Genomic DNA, 14640 nt, shown 5'->3' with positions numbered 1-14640 from the left:
GCCGCCTCCTCATCGCCGAGGCGGACGAGCGAGCCATGGCGGAGTGGCGCCAACGCCACCCGGAGGATGTCGCCAACGAGAGCACCTTCTGGGCGGAGAGGATGGCAAGGCGGCGCGCGGAACGGGCGGACATGCGTCGTCGAAAGGCACTGGCGATATCGCAGTGCGACAGACATCATTCTTCTCCGACAACGACGATCGGTGGGAAGACGTGTTTCTTGATATGTCAGACGACACAAGCGAGGAGGAGGAGGACGACGACTTAGAGCAGTCACTGTAGTTTCTAGTTTTATATTTGTATCGGACTAGTTTGTACTGTTTGGTTGAACTTTTCTATTTGTATCGTTGAATTTATCTATGTGGTTGAACTAGTTTGTGTTCTGCTTGCTCGCGTGCGCCCTTTTTTTTGCAACGTCTGTTGGAGTGGGTCGCGCGCGCGCAATATTTTGCAGCCGCTGCTGAAGCCAGCGCCTTGCCGCGCGCAAAAAACAGCTATTTCTGCGCGCAAAAAACTGTTTTAGCGCGCCGCTCGTTGCACGACTGTTAGAGATGCTCTAAGCATTGACGCCTGTAGAAGCCAAACAAGGTTTATACATTGCAGAATATTTAATTAACTCAACAAAGGCCAACTTAAACAATAAAGAAGCCCAAGAAAACCAAAAACAATTGCATCAAAATGGAGTTTTAAAAAAGCAAAACTATTTTTTTGAGTGGTTTTTAAACGCAAAACTAGGAGGTGCCTGTTGCCGGGAATTCAGGACGAGAAGTCCGGGCCTTCGATGGACAAAAAACAGGGCGGCTATTTCCATAGGAATGCCCTACTATATGGCCCAACCAACGCAGCCGCAAAACCCTCGCTGAGTCGTCGCCCTGATCGCTCGTCAAATCTCTTCTTCGATCGCCGGCGGGCGGCACCATAGGCGACACTGTGAGCGACATACTCTGAATCCACCGTGCTATGCACGGACTACTTCTCCTGCCTTTTGCTTTTTAATGTAATCTGCGCCGGCTGGGTGCTGTTGGGTTTGGGTGCGAGAGGCTAGGTAGATCTACAAGGGTATTGATCAGTTCATGGCCTATATCATCATAATCGGATTTAGGTCATAACTGAATGCTGATCCATGTCTTGTAAGATACTCCAAAACCTTGTGATGCCATATCATCTGAACTCTTGGTGTTTATATTTTGTCATAAATATACAATTTGGTAAGAGGGATTCGCACATTATGTGATGCCAGTTGACATCACAAAGTATGTGTAGCGCCACCACCGAGCAGAGTGGTCCGCACATACATACATACATACATACATACATACATACATACATATACGTTTATTGCGCTGCTAGATCTGCCATATGTCATGATATTTGGTATTTGTTATCCGTTTAATTTTAATTCTCTGCTACATTGACATTGCTATATCATTTGAAGGATATAAAAACTTATATCTACCCCTAAAAAAGACTTATATCTGAAATGTACACAGTGGGGAAAAAACATGCATGGTTGGGCTTTGAGATATTTATAGGCTAACGTGAATGGAGGGTCGTTTCTAGAAGAAGAAAGCACTAACATTTGGTTTTCTGTTTGAATAAATCCTCCTAATTCCTTGGTCTTTCTACCAACAATCCTCCTCTGATCATTGGCTACTTTTTTCAGTGAATGTCCTCTGCTTCAACGACGTGTTTGCATCTCTTACTCTATTTGTGTTTGTCAGTTGTCCATAGATGGCAAAGTAATTATTGTATGTATATATATAGGGTAACGTTATTCTAAGCGTGAGTGTAGAATAGCTTATTCTACACCCTGTAGTAACGCTATGTACAAAATCTAGTAAAACCGTGTACAAAATGTAGTAATTCGGAAAATATTTTTTTATCATCTATGTTTGTAATTTACTACATTTTTATGAAAATTACTATATTTTACATAGTGGGTTACCATATTTTGTATGTATCGTTACTGGGGTGTAGAATAAGCTATTCTACACTCACGCTTAGTTTAGCATTACTCTATATATTTCTATATTTACAAATGGGCTAAAACATTTCCCCTATTGATATTCAAAACCGTTGGCTGAGTTGAATGTCCAAAAATATATATCAACATCCACTATAGAGAAATGCATGCACTACCCCCACATTATGCATTTGTTGTTCATTGCGGTGTATGTATCCTAGAATTGATCAAGTGAACTGGATAAAATTGGATAGTAAAGATATACCCTGCATGAAGAAAGGGAGGGAGCATATTTATCACAAATATGAGCTACTAAAAGTTTCGTGTTGATTTAGTGTTTCATAGCTTGCGTTATTGTGCTAATTACCTTGTGGTTTACCCTTAAATTTGACTACTAATCTGAAGTTATTTTCCATATGGGGATCTCTTGGTAGTGGGTACAGTCTACAAAAAATTTGTGGTTGTTCCATCTTTTTAAAACAGCTGTTGGAAGATACTGATATGCATATTTCTGGCCAAGTGTTACCATTTCGTAAGAACTGAACTACAACAGTTGTAAAGCCTGAAAGTTTAGTTGACTTTATTTTACTCCTGGCAGGCAGCAGGAACCAGATAGTTGAGAAGAAACATAGGGAACTAATAAATAGCATGGCGACCACCAATGAGTTATCGATGAAGCTCCTGATCGACACCAAGTCTCAGAAGGTGTGCTTTGCCGAGGCCGGCAGCGACGTCGTGGAGTTCCTCTCCGGCCTCCTCTCCCTGCCGCTGGGCACCGTGACCACCCTGCTCACCAAAGAGCGCATGGTGGGCAGCATCGGCAACGTGGTCGGCAGCATGGAGAAGCTGGACGCAAACTACAAGAGCAAGGAGCTGCGCCTCAGCCCGGAAGTTGGCCCTGCCATGCTCTCCCGCCTGCAGCAGCTGCTGAGCGCGCAGCTCACCAACGGCGATGTCACACACCGTAACACTAGAAACTCGTACAATGAGCATAGCAGTGAATACGCGGCCGCGATGCTCGCCCCCGCCAGAGCCTACGGGAACGTGGCTCCCGCCGCAGCAGCCACGACCACGGTGCTGCCTGCATCCACATACACGGTCCGGGACGACCTCTCGGTGACGCCGGCGTCTTTTTTCACGATGATCCCTATGCTGGGCATCACGCGGTTTGCACAGTGCGGCGTCAAGGACTTCAGCGTGATGCAGGAGAAGACAGTGAAGATCGGCAAGGAAGAGGTACTTCTACTTGGTGTAGTAGAACTTTAGGTGGTGATTTCTTCCGAGCCTTTGAACTTTAGGTGGTGATTTTTCCCTGAACTGAACCGATAATTGATTTTAATGCGTTGGATTTTGAAATGTAGGCGCTGGGAATACTCGCTACTTCCCTCAAGTCGAAGACCGTCCTGACTGACGTCTTCCTGCTGAAGAAGAATGCTCGCTGCAAGAGAGAACCTCCTGAGGAAGTCATTCAGTTATGAACGAGTCCACAAACTTATTGATAGTGTTACGAGAGAAAGGAGATAGATTTCCATATGACTTTGTATTGTTATTAGTAGTACTTGCTTGTTTAGCCGTGATGCTTCTTTGGTTTCTGTTGTGATTCTGCCAAAGTGCATATGAATTAATACAGGGACATTTCAATAATCCTAGTTACTACCTTTGCTTGGTGAGGAGCATTTTGTTAGAATTGCCAATTCACTCGAGATTTGAACTATGTTCCGACCATTTTAACTTTGTTTAATAATCCTAGTTACTACCTTTGCTTAATAAAGTTAGGGCAGGTTTTTCTCCGGGATTCCATTAATCAGTACAGAGCCATGAGGAGCAGAGGGATATAACAGAAAAGCAAGCTATCCTATTGCATGACCAATTTTGGAGCAAGACATATCAGCATATCTAGATACCACAGCCTTTTTTTTTCTTGAATTATTTGGATTGCTTACCACATGTGTCATGTTGTCTCTAGATACCATAGCCTTTGCGCTTCATACCCAAGTTGACAGGAAGCACGCTCGGGATCAGGGGTTTAAAAGAAAAACCGGTTGGTGAGTAGGAGCTGCTGATGTAGTTCTCTGAGTCCATTCTCCATTCTCTATAGGGAAAATGCATATGCTACTTCCATATGATCAGTGGCGAATCCAGAAAAAAAAATGAAGGCTGGGCTCAAAGTTAAGTTAACGGCTAGAAAACTAAATCTTATTTTGAAGGTAAATAGACATTACCTCCTAATCATGTTGTCCAAATAAGCTCAAAATTTTCAGATTACTACTAAAAACATTACCTTTTTTACTTTTTTCAAAATTATCATTATCAAAATTTGAACCAAAAATCTGGATCTGTAGCAAACTAGCCAATATCACCTAATTTATTATCAAAATAAGCTCAAACTTTACTAACTACATTACTATTTGGGAACATGCAGTATTTGCTGGATTTTTTGAAAAATATTTTTTTGAACCAAAACTTGGGTCTGTCTAGCAAAATAGCAAATATCTACCAACCTTGTTGTCCAAACAGGCTGAAATTTTCCCAGATTCCTACTGCAAACATGTACTACTACATGTTTGCAGTAGTAATCCAGTATAAGTATGACATATTGAGCCACTCCTTCTCATCCATTCATAAACGGGCCTTGACTAATAGGGCCCTCTATTGGCTTATTGGCTTGGGCTTCTTTACTTATTCCCTTCATCTTTAACTTGATATTTTATTTAGTACTATTCCTTTGACTTGTTGACCATGATGGCTTCCTTGGACTTTTTGTTAACCATGATGGCTCTCTTGGACTTCTGTTAACCGTCTTAGACTGGTGTTTATCAGCCATGTAGGACTAATGGGACCCACATATGCGATTAATTATTTCCCACAACAACTATTGTCTGTCCTCAGAATATCCAGGACCCGCCTTCAGTACTTCCCCCAATTCCCCAAGCAAGAGAATTGCAGAGTATACCTATTATCATTGAGTGCTTGTATAAGAACGTGCTAAGCTAACTTCCATGTTGACCCCATGTTCTTGATGAACTAATATTGGATGCACTCCTTGTCCATACATATGTACTCTAGCCACTGCCATCCAACAAGTAGACAATGCCGACAAGGGATCTTCCTACTAAAAAAATCACATGGTCCAGATCTTCCTTCCGGAGTCCTAGGCGCTCCATCATGCACCCGGTGTCTTCCTTTCCCGAGGGACTAAAAGACAAACTTGTCGCGTGCCTCTGCCATAAAACCCTAATCAATCTACTATTTGGTGGAGAACATAAAACCTTACCACGACCACACCCCGGGTTTGTCAAGGTCAAGAAGCGGTTCGAGGACTACCCCTGAATCATGCTGAACGGAACCCTTGCAAGCCTAAAGGTATGTTTGGATTGTGTTCAAAAGTTACCCTACCAAAATTTTGGCCATGATGAAAACTTGGTATTTCTTTCGATCATGGCCAATTTTTTGGCATCCCAGTGCTCCTTGCCCCACTCTAGTTCAATTTTCCAAATCATGGGATAGCAAAAACTTGACCAAAATATTGGCAAGCCAAGGCTAAAACCAAACACATGGGAAATTGGTAGGAAAAGAAAATACTTAACACCGGTTAGACACCAACGAGAGAGCGAAATCCTAGTGAGAGGGGAAAATTGTGATCTTATGCTAGTCGTCTCCCGTCACACATGTTGGGTAAAAAACTCCCTGACCACCCACTCCAACTGCATACACACCATCTTGAACATCGGTTAGTACTCCGGCGTAGATCATGTATTAAGCCAATGCACACAACGGTATATAACATGCATAAAGAAGATATTTTGCCATTGAAATCAATATATCATCTCTACTTAGCCAAAGCGGTCATAATAAGACAAACGCTTTCACCCTTATTATAGTGCTAAACCTATTTGGTATCCCCGTCAAGCCCGTGACTATATATATTAGCGTGTTAAACCTATTTTTACCATATACTTCATGTGTCCTATAATATAAGAGTGTTTGTGACACTAGTGAGACGGAGGGAGTATCTAATTGCCAATGTGTCAGGTTTCATAAAAAAATTTAGTGGGAATACTTGGAAGCAATGCATGCCAATTGTGCATGATTGCTAATTATCGGGAGGGACCGACAGCTAGCGGCGACTCGATAGGTCGTGATTGGAGGTTACTCCCTCCGTTTTGAAGATTTAGGTTTGTTCTAAGTAAAACTTCTTTAAATTTAATCAAGTTTATAGAAGAATTACTAATATCTACATCATCAAATGTATATAGTATACTAGGTGAGTGCCCGTGCGTTGCACTGGGAAACCTCATTTATGCATAGATATTGAGGTGATACTATCAAGAATCAACTCAACCAAAACTGCATGCAAATAGTTCTTCTTTTGTTAGAGCATCATACAATCCCAATGCATTTATTTGTTTAAATAAAGATATATAGATGGTATATAGTTTACTCTTACAATCAAAAGACATTTGAACTATCCATAAATGTTCCTTCATATCTAATTTCTAACAGTCAATATGTCTAATGCTTTCAAAAATGTATGTACTAATTAATCAAGAAAAAATCATTCTTGAACCCCTACATGTTTGAGTCAAAAAATGAAACCAGTATAATTATCGAATTCAGTGGCCATGGAATATAGTTTACTTCACCGCATATCTGGATGAGAAGAATAGTAGTGATTACTGGTTAAAGCATGAAATTGTACAAAATAGCTTAGCCAGAGAAAAACAATGATCATAAATTTATGCAAGATAATAATGGATGAGAACACAAAAGGGAAAAGGCTCAAGCTTCTATGTACCAAACGAGACAGAAAATCATATTCTTATCCCAAAGTTAAATTAACAACCACGACATTTATTAAGAGCTAAAAAAGTTAAAATAGAAAAAAAAACGTCATTACATATACTTTGAAATGAGATGTTCAACATTATATTTGCAGCTTTCAGATTTTGCAGCATAAAATATACTGGACAATCAAATCATGCTGGCGGCTGGTATCTAGTTTCGGGAGTGCTCTGTACTATCATAAACTTCTTTAACAGAAGGGGCTTCTCCAAACTGTATTGAAAAAAGCCACCCCTTTGTTTGTACAAGAACAATTTATCCCGCGGCTATTTATAGTTATGGCTAAGTATTACGAAAAGGGTGTGCACTATAACAATGAGGCATTTAACAAAGTTGTTTCACGCGGCTCAATGATGTGATGTTACCTATAGGGCCTCAGTCCTTTTCTCCCCGAAACAGGGTTGTGCCGCCACGGCATACATGTCAGTCACTCGCATGAACACCTCTTGTGCCATCCACCAGCATATGGTGCAGACACCAATGATCTGCACAGCGAGTTAGAACAACATTGAAATTCCTACGTAAAGATATGTAAGCGAGCAAATTGATGGACTATACTCCTGGACAGACATAAGTGAGGAAAACAAGAGTGTAAAAGATAAATGATACTCACGATTAAAGCTTTCAAGAATTTTTCAGGAATTTCAAAAAAGAACTGTCATACAGTAACTCCACACACGGTGTTCCTTCCCTCCTGGTGCATGCAATACATACGAGCTTGTAAGCAATAGAATGTTCAGAGCATTGTGTTCATATACCAATGCCCTCATCTTGACGACAGAACCTGCTCATGTAACTTCTTAATTATGTATGCAGTATTTTTTCGCTAATTACTAATGAAACACAATATCGACTTGGTTGTGCAAAGTAATTGATTTATTTCATTTAGGCTGATAAAATACATAAACCCATGTTCTTGAGTTTTAGGGCAAACTTCAAATCATGGAATTGATTGACAACTATACACTGCTTGGTGACACTTAATTCTCAAAATCCCAATGCAGATCCTTGCCGACAGATTAAATTCCTCTCCCTAATTGTTACCACAGGCCGCACATCCGTAACAAAATCGAACTCCAACGCACCCGCTAGTCCGCTACCCACTCCAGCGGTCGTGGGGAGCACAAGCAATTCAGCAATGGAATCAAGCATAGCAACACCCAATATGCTCTCATGGTGCAGGATCCCAAGCCTCCATCGCCAAGCAGCCAGTGCGGCAATAGCGCCTCTGGATCAGAACGTGGGCGGGATCTAGACGGGAGGGGGTCTAGGAATTTAGGGGAGGGGAGGGGCGGGGTGGGGATCACGGGCGCTTACCCATATCTTGGAGTTGGAGACGGGACGCCAGTCCATGCCACGGTAGCGGCGAGCTGCCGTCGTGGTGTTGCTTGGGCCGTCCTCCTTACACTACCAGCAACGACGCCGTATCCCGTCGGTCGCTGCCTCTCCTCGTTGGTGTGGGGCGGTGGGATCGAGACAGGTGGGGAGGAACCGATGCTCCTGGGGCAGAGCGGGGCCCGACCACCCGAGGCTTGCCGCCACCAGACATGTCCTGCCTGAGCACGAGCTTCCAGAACCTCCGCGGGCTCCTTGCGTCATGCCCGTATGGAACCGCTCGCTCGGCGAGCCAACCACCACACCACGGCCGCAGGGTCCCTTCGCCGGTCGTCTCGCACACCGACCGCGCCTCTACCGGCCAGTACGGCGGCTGCTCTCCTCTCTGCTCTCGCTCATTCTCTCTCTCAGCATCTTCAACGACAGCACAAGAAAGGCCCCTCCTCTAGATCAGATCGAGCGGGGCAGTAGAAGATCGGGCAGGGCAGGTTTGGAAAGAATAAAAACAGGAAACTAAACGGGAGTCACGGGAGCAATTAGTTTAGGGAATCAGACGTAATCAACCTGATAGGAGAGAAAACCGCTCGAGGATGGAAAGAAAATCGATGGAAGGGTGGCGGTCGTAGGAGAGGTTGGACGAAGCGGGGAACGTAAGAGGGGAAACGGAACACTACGTTTCTTTTAAGTAGTAGAGAAAATTATAATTTACGAAGAATCTAATGAAATTAGTTTGATATAGTTGTAGATCTTGTTATATATTTTTCTATAAGACCTGGTCATACATAGAGAAGTTTTTTTAAGGGCAAAGCAAAGCTTTATAAATTAACGGTGTACGGGCAAATCACCCGTAACACAAACAGCCACAGCGGGCGGTACATTCGAGTCCCACTCGATACAACTATTGAAGCTACACGAGCGACCGAGTTTTGCTAATTCATAAGTATTCGCATTGCGACAACATGCGTTAATGGACTGGTTGGAGAACCACATCTTCAGCTGAAATTTGATATCCTCGATGATGGCCGCATGAGATGATGCGTCCGCCTTCGTGAAGTCTAGCGCTTCTTGGAGTAGTTTGGAGTCCGTCTCAAAGATCGCCCTTAGTGCACCCACATCAACAGCCATCGAGATTGCTTGGGACATGACAATCACTTCTGCAGCAAACGGATCGGCGGTGTGTTCTGTGCGACCAGCTCGCGCCAGTAACACTTCTCCCGTGTGACCCCGGATCACCACTCCCCACGTCATAAAATTCTCTCCTGGCGTGAAGGCACCGTCGAGGTTGATCTTCACTCTATCATGTGGCGGGGGCTGCCATTTGCAATCTGGAACGGGTTTTGTTTTCATTGTAAACAGCTGCATATACTCCAAGGTGTTGCTCATGGCGCGCCTGATCAGATCGGCCACCTGGACAGGTAGTTCTCCCTCCCTGACTTTATTTCTATTATTCCACCAATGCCACCAGAAAGTGAGGATTTGCACTCGCGTGTTTTCATCTAGCCCCCATAGAAAGTCCTGCATTGCATGTACGGACGTAAACTGCTCTAGCTCAGCTCTGAATCGTTCCAGTTGCATGGCTCTCCAAGCTTCCTTTACGGATTTGCACTTGACAAAAAAATGAGCTCCATCCTCGTCCGCTCGACCACAAAATAGGCATTTTGTGGACTCCAGTTTAACTCCTCGCCGGGTCAGATTTGTGCGAAGTGCCAAGGACTCATGTTTGATTCTCCAAGTAAACATTTGGATTTTACGCGGGCATGGCAGCTTCCAGATCCTCTTCCACGACTGTTCTGGGCTTCTCTCAAGGTTGCCAGCCGTCATGTCACTGCTCCCTGGTACCCTGCCCCGCTCTTCCCTCTCGATCTGAACCTGCAACTTGTACGCGCTCCGGACCAAGTGATTGCCTTTCTTGTCAAAGTGCCAAGCCCTGAAGTCATCCACCCCGTCCTGTAACGGGATTTTGAGGATATGGCTAGCATCATCCGGCCAGAAGGTTACCTTTACCAGGTCCTCGTCCCAAAACCCTGTGAGAGGGTTGATAAGTTCATTGACCGAGGTTAACAGGCTATGTCCTCTTGTGTGATGATTCGGCGAGACCATGCCCCGGGTATCCAAGGGTCAGACCAGATGTTCACGTTGGTGCCGTCTCCGATCCTCCATATGTAGCCCTTTTTTACCAATTCCAGGCCTTGGCACTGCTTCTAGGAGCTCACAGTGAGGGAAGTATCGGGCTTTGAGGATTCTGCCACACAAGCTATCCGGGGTTTGGAGTAGGCGCCAGCCTTGTCGTGAGAGCATAGCCAGATTGAAGTTGTGCATGTCCCGAAACCCTAAACCTCCCTCCGCTTTTGGTTTCGTCAAGGTGTCCCAACTGAGCCAATGCATTGTATTCTCCTTATCCTGATGACTCCACCAAAACCTCCCAATGAGTGTGTTTAGCTCTTGGCAAAAAGTCTTTGTGAGATCAAAGCACGACATGGGGAAGGTCGGAATCGCCTGTGCCACGGATTTCACCAGGGTTTCTTTACCACTCTTCGCTAGTAGCCTTTCTTGCCAACCATGAACTCGCCCACATAGGCTCCTTTTGATGTATGCAAAAGTGCGTCGACGGGACCGCCCAACGTGGACAGGAAGCCCAAGATAGCGATCCTTCCAGTCCTCACTGGTAATCTGAACCTCAGCCTTGACTTGATCCTTCACGGCCACGTCAGTGTTGGGCGAAAACATGATAGCTGATTTTTCATGATTGATGCATTGACCCGAACAATTTTCATACAACTATAGTATCTCATGGAGAGCAGCGGCTTCTTCCTGCTTTGCCTTCAGAAAAATCACTGAGTCATCGGTGAACAAAAGATGTGAGACACTGGGAGCATTTTGGCAGATCTTGACGCCACTAATTCTCCCCTGCTCCTCAGCTTCATGCAATAACGCGGACAAACCTTCAGCGCAAATAACAAAGAGGTAAGGGGAGAGTGGATCCCCCTGCCTCAGCCCTCGTGTTGGCACAAATTGTTCAGTTAACACTCCATTCACTTTGATTTGGTATCAGACCGTTGTGACACATTTCATGATGAGTTCTACCCACCGTCTACGAAAGCCAAGTTTGCATAGCATTGCCTCAAGGAAACTCCACTCCACACGATCATATGCCTTGCTCATGTCCGCTTTGATCGCAGCCACCCCTTCCTTCCCATTTTTCTTCTGCCTAAGAAAGTGAGAAGCTTCATATGCTATTAACACGTTATCTGTAATCAGCCTTCCGGGTATGAACACACTCTGGTTCTCTGAAATGATCTCTGGGAGCACCACCTTGAGCCTATTTGCCAACACTTTGGGCCGTACTATTGAGATTTCAGAAGCAAATCAACGTGGGTCGTGGACCAGGCCGAGGGAAGCACATCAAACCAATATACGTGAAAGTGTTCCCCAGGAAAAAACTCACCGATCGCCTTCTCCTCCAAATCGTCTCGCCGCCGCAGCACCCCCACCCCACCCGTCCGACGATGCCGCCGCCTGACGCGGCCACAGGCGCCCTCAGCACACGCGTTTGCGCCTTCAGGCCGCACCCCAATGTCGTCCGCAACTTCTTCGAGCACCACAGCCGCGTCAAGGACAGTAGCTCCTTGTCGTCGGAGGATGTCCCGAGGATGTCTGGGTGCGTCATCGGGATGAAGAGCAGGTGGACGGTTGAAATCGTGGACAACCTGGACCTCCTGCTCAACCCCGTCTCAGGAACCCTCTGCCGCGCCTTGCTGGAGAAGAAGGAGCACTGTAAGCTGATAGGCATTTTCAGGATACCCAATTACCCAGCCTCATCGGAATCCTTCCAAGGGTTTTGTTGGGTTTGATGAGGCTTGCTTGTTGGGTTGTAGTTCTGCAGACAAGAAGCGCTTTCCTGGCTCCGTCGTCCTGGGGTGGTACTCTTCTGGGACTCGGAGCGCCGCCATGCAGGACACCGACATCCAAATCCACAAGGCCGTGAGTATTTACTTGAACAACCATTTATTTGTTCAAGTGCTTAATCCGTGTACTAACGCAAAGTTTCTTTGTAGCTCAGGCTACATGGAACCTCTTATCCTCAACCCTACAGCCTTGCTTTGAGATCCGTACTCTTCAACTAACTAACTAACAACAAGATTTCTCTTTTTTGTTTCTCTAAAATGAAACAACTTATGAACTTCAAACTTTGCAGATCGAACAAACATTAGGACATTAATGTGTAAAAAAACTTTCAGATTTTTTGGTCTGATATAAATATACAAAATGAGATTTTGTTTGAATAAAAATATTATTTTAAGTATTTAAAATGCATGAAAAAATCTGAAAGTTTTTTTCCAGATTATAGTTAGAATGTATTGTTGTTCTGCAAAAATTGAAGTTTATATGTTGTGTCATTTGAGAGAAACAAAAAAGAAAAATGCGCCTGCACGGATCGCGATGCATAAATGGATGGCAAAGATAAGGGATACCATGTAGCCTGAGCTACAGAAAACCACACTAATGCACACTGTGCAATACCTTTTAATCGTTGACCCCCTGCATATATAGACTTCTAATACTATTTTTATCTAGTTGATGGATGCTAAGGGAAGAGCTTTTTATCTTCTATTAGATCCTGCAATCAAGCCCCCCCAGATGGATCTCCGTGTATGTATTTATGACTCTGGTGAGTGAAGTTTCGAACCATTGAATGTATTGCAATTGACTTCTTTTGATCCTTAGTCCGATCTACCCTGAATGTGTCATCCTATTAGCTTCAAGGATTTTATATGTGCTGCATTGACTGCTAGAGGTTTGATTATGGGTATACATCAGTTATGCATGCACAATGCAAGTAACTTTTGTGAATCGTTGTCTAGCACTCGACATCTTATTTGGATTGCTACTGTTTTTTTTATGACGAAAAACAACGAGCGCTGATTTCATTTCATTAAGAGAAAGGCCAAGAAGGCCAGGGGTTACAAGTAAAAGTTAGAAGCTAAAATGTACAGTACGATGGGGTTAGTAGTGAGTAGTCTGTCTATGCTTCAATCAGGGGGAAACCACATTGCCCTCACCAAGCCTGCATTGGACTATTGACGTAGTTCGTCGTTGATCAGTAAGATGACGGTAGTTCATCTTATTGAATTGTTACTGTTATATTCTAAAAAAAAGAAAATTGCTAATGTTTTAGAGCAACAAATGATATTTGTTTAGTCGCCTAAAGATGTACTCTTGAAATGACGATGTTTCCTACTTCATATATAAGCTAAATCCTCTTTCCACTTACTTTGTTATGATATATACTGCCTTTTCCTACAAATGTTCATTTATCTATTTGCTAAGTTCCTTCCCATGTGCCATTATTTAGCCGCATTATGTTCTAGTATGATACACATAGCATAGCACTAAGTTCTTACCTCACAAGTGTTTTGCATTGTGCTAATGTTCTTATCTAGTTTTCTTTCGTGTATTTATGATGCTAATACTTTTTTTTATCTTCTGTAACTTTCAAGTGTTGTGCGCTACCGATGGGAGTCCTCAGCTCAACCTTGTCAAATTTAACTGTACAATTGAGGTTGGTGTTCTCCTCAAGTGTTTGTTTAGTTATAGGTATTTGCTAATACAAGCATATTTGATTAAAGATTTTAGAGCCAGAGAGGATATCTACAGACCGTGGCACTGGTTTCAAACGATGTTTCCTCTGTCCAAACCGGGCCCTTTGTGATGTGAATCTACTGCCTCTTGAAAAAAAGTAAGTGCATACTTTCTTTCCTTCCTCTGAGATATGGCTTGAACTGCATTATACATAATGTGATATTGGCAAATGGCTGCTACATCCCTAAATATGCCACCATCTTTATGCCCGAAAATGGAAGAATAGTGATGATTAACCCTCCTAATCTCATGATAGTGAGAGGGCGGCGGGAAGCTATTATGATTCTTTGGTCGTTGGCAATTTCATTGAATTGCTTTGGTCTTACTTGCACTTGCAGAGACGGTGCACCTCCTAAGCATCATTCATTTAGGATGATGCTGCTTGAAACTCTGTCAGGTTTTGCCATGTTCAGTGTTTCAGCGCGATTTCTTCAGTACCCTGAGGTACCACACTGTCCTCCAGGCTCTGGCCTGGTGTGATTTATAATCCATTTTCCTTCCCTTAAATATGAGCCCTACACCTTATCCCTCATAGATTTTTTCTTTTGTTTTTACAGGAGATATGGGCACTAGTAGAAAAAGGGTCAAACGTGAAGCACATTAGTGCCGGTTTGAATTTGAGCCGGCACTAATGGTATCATTAGTGCCGGTTCGAACGACTATGCATTAATGTCGGTTCGTGTTGAACCTTTAGTACCGGTTCGTGCCATGAACCTATACTAAAGGGGTGATGGCAGGCTGGCGTCAGGCTGGGGCCCCACGATCACCTTTAGTACCGGTTCATGGCACAAACCGGTACTAAAGGGCTAACCTTTAGTACCGGTTTGTGCCACGAACCGGCACTATAGGACAATTTTCAAAC

General features: G+C 43.9%; 1 protein-coding gene and 1 pseudogene across 1 annotated transcript; both read left to right on the top strand.

Moving 5' to 3' along the window:
• The first annotated feature begins 838 nt into the window (after positions 1-838).
• On the top strand, positions 839-3599 carry LOC119271202. The gene is made up of 3 exons (XM_037553118.1): positions 839-928; positions 2560-3197; positions 3323-3599. Exons 2-3 carry the CDS (start codon positions 2610-2612, stop codon positions 3437-3439), a joined length of 705 nt encoding a protein of 234 aa, XP_037409015.1. The 5' UTR covers positions 839-928; positions 2560-2609; the 3' UTR covers positions 3440-3599.
• An 8045-nt stretch (positions 3600-11644) lies between these two features.
• LOC119271918 overlaps positions 11645-14640 on the top strand; it is a 9328-nt pseudogene continuing 6332 nt past the window's right edge.

Source organism: Triticum dicoccoides, chromosome 3A, assembly GCF_002162155.2.
Source record: "Triticum dicoccoides isolate Atlit2015 ecotype Zavitan chromosome 3A, WEW_v2.0, whole genome shotgun sequence".
In the NCBI taxonomy this organism is placed as follows: Eukaryota; Viridiplantae; Streptophyta; class Magnoliopsida; order Poales; family Poaceae; genus Triticum; species Triticum dicoccoides.
The sequence above is the reverse complement of the archived record's forward strand: the minus strand, read 5'-3'. Positions and strand labels throughout refer to the sequence as shown.

What these genes read in the sequence shown, in the direction of transcription:
- LOC119271202 (XM_037553118.1), top strand. Translation starts at nt 2,610, where the DNA reads ATGGCGACCACCAATGAGTTATCGATGAAGCTCCTGATCGACACCAAG. An exon ending in TGAAGATCGGCAAGGAAGAG is followed by an intron (nt 3,198 to 3,322) that starts GTACTTCTACTT and finishes TTTGAAATGTAG; the next exon opens with GCGCTGGGAATACTCGCTAC.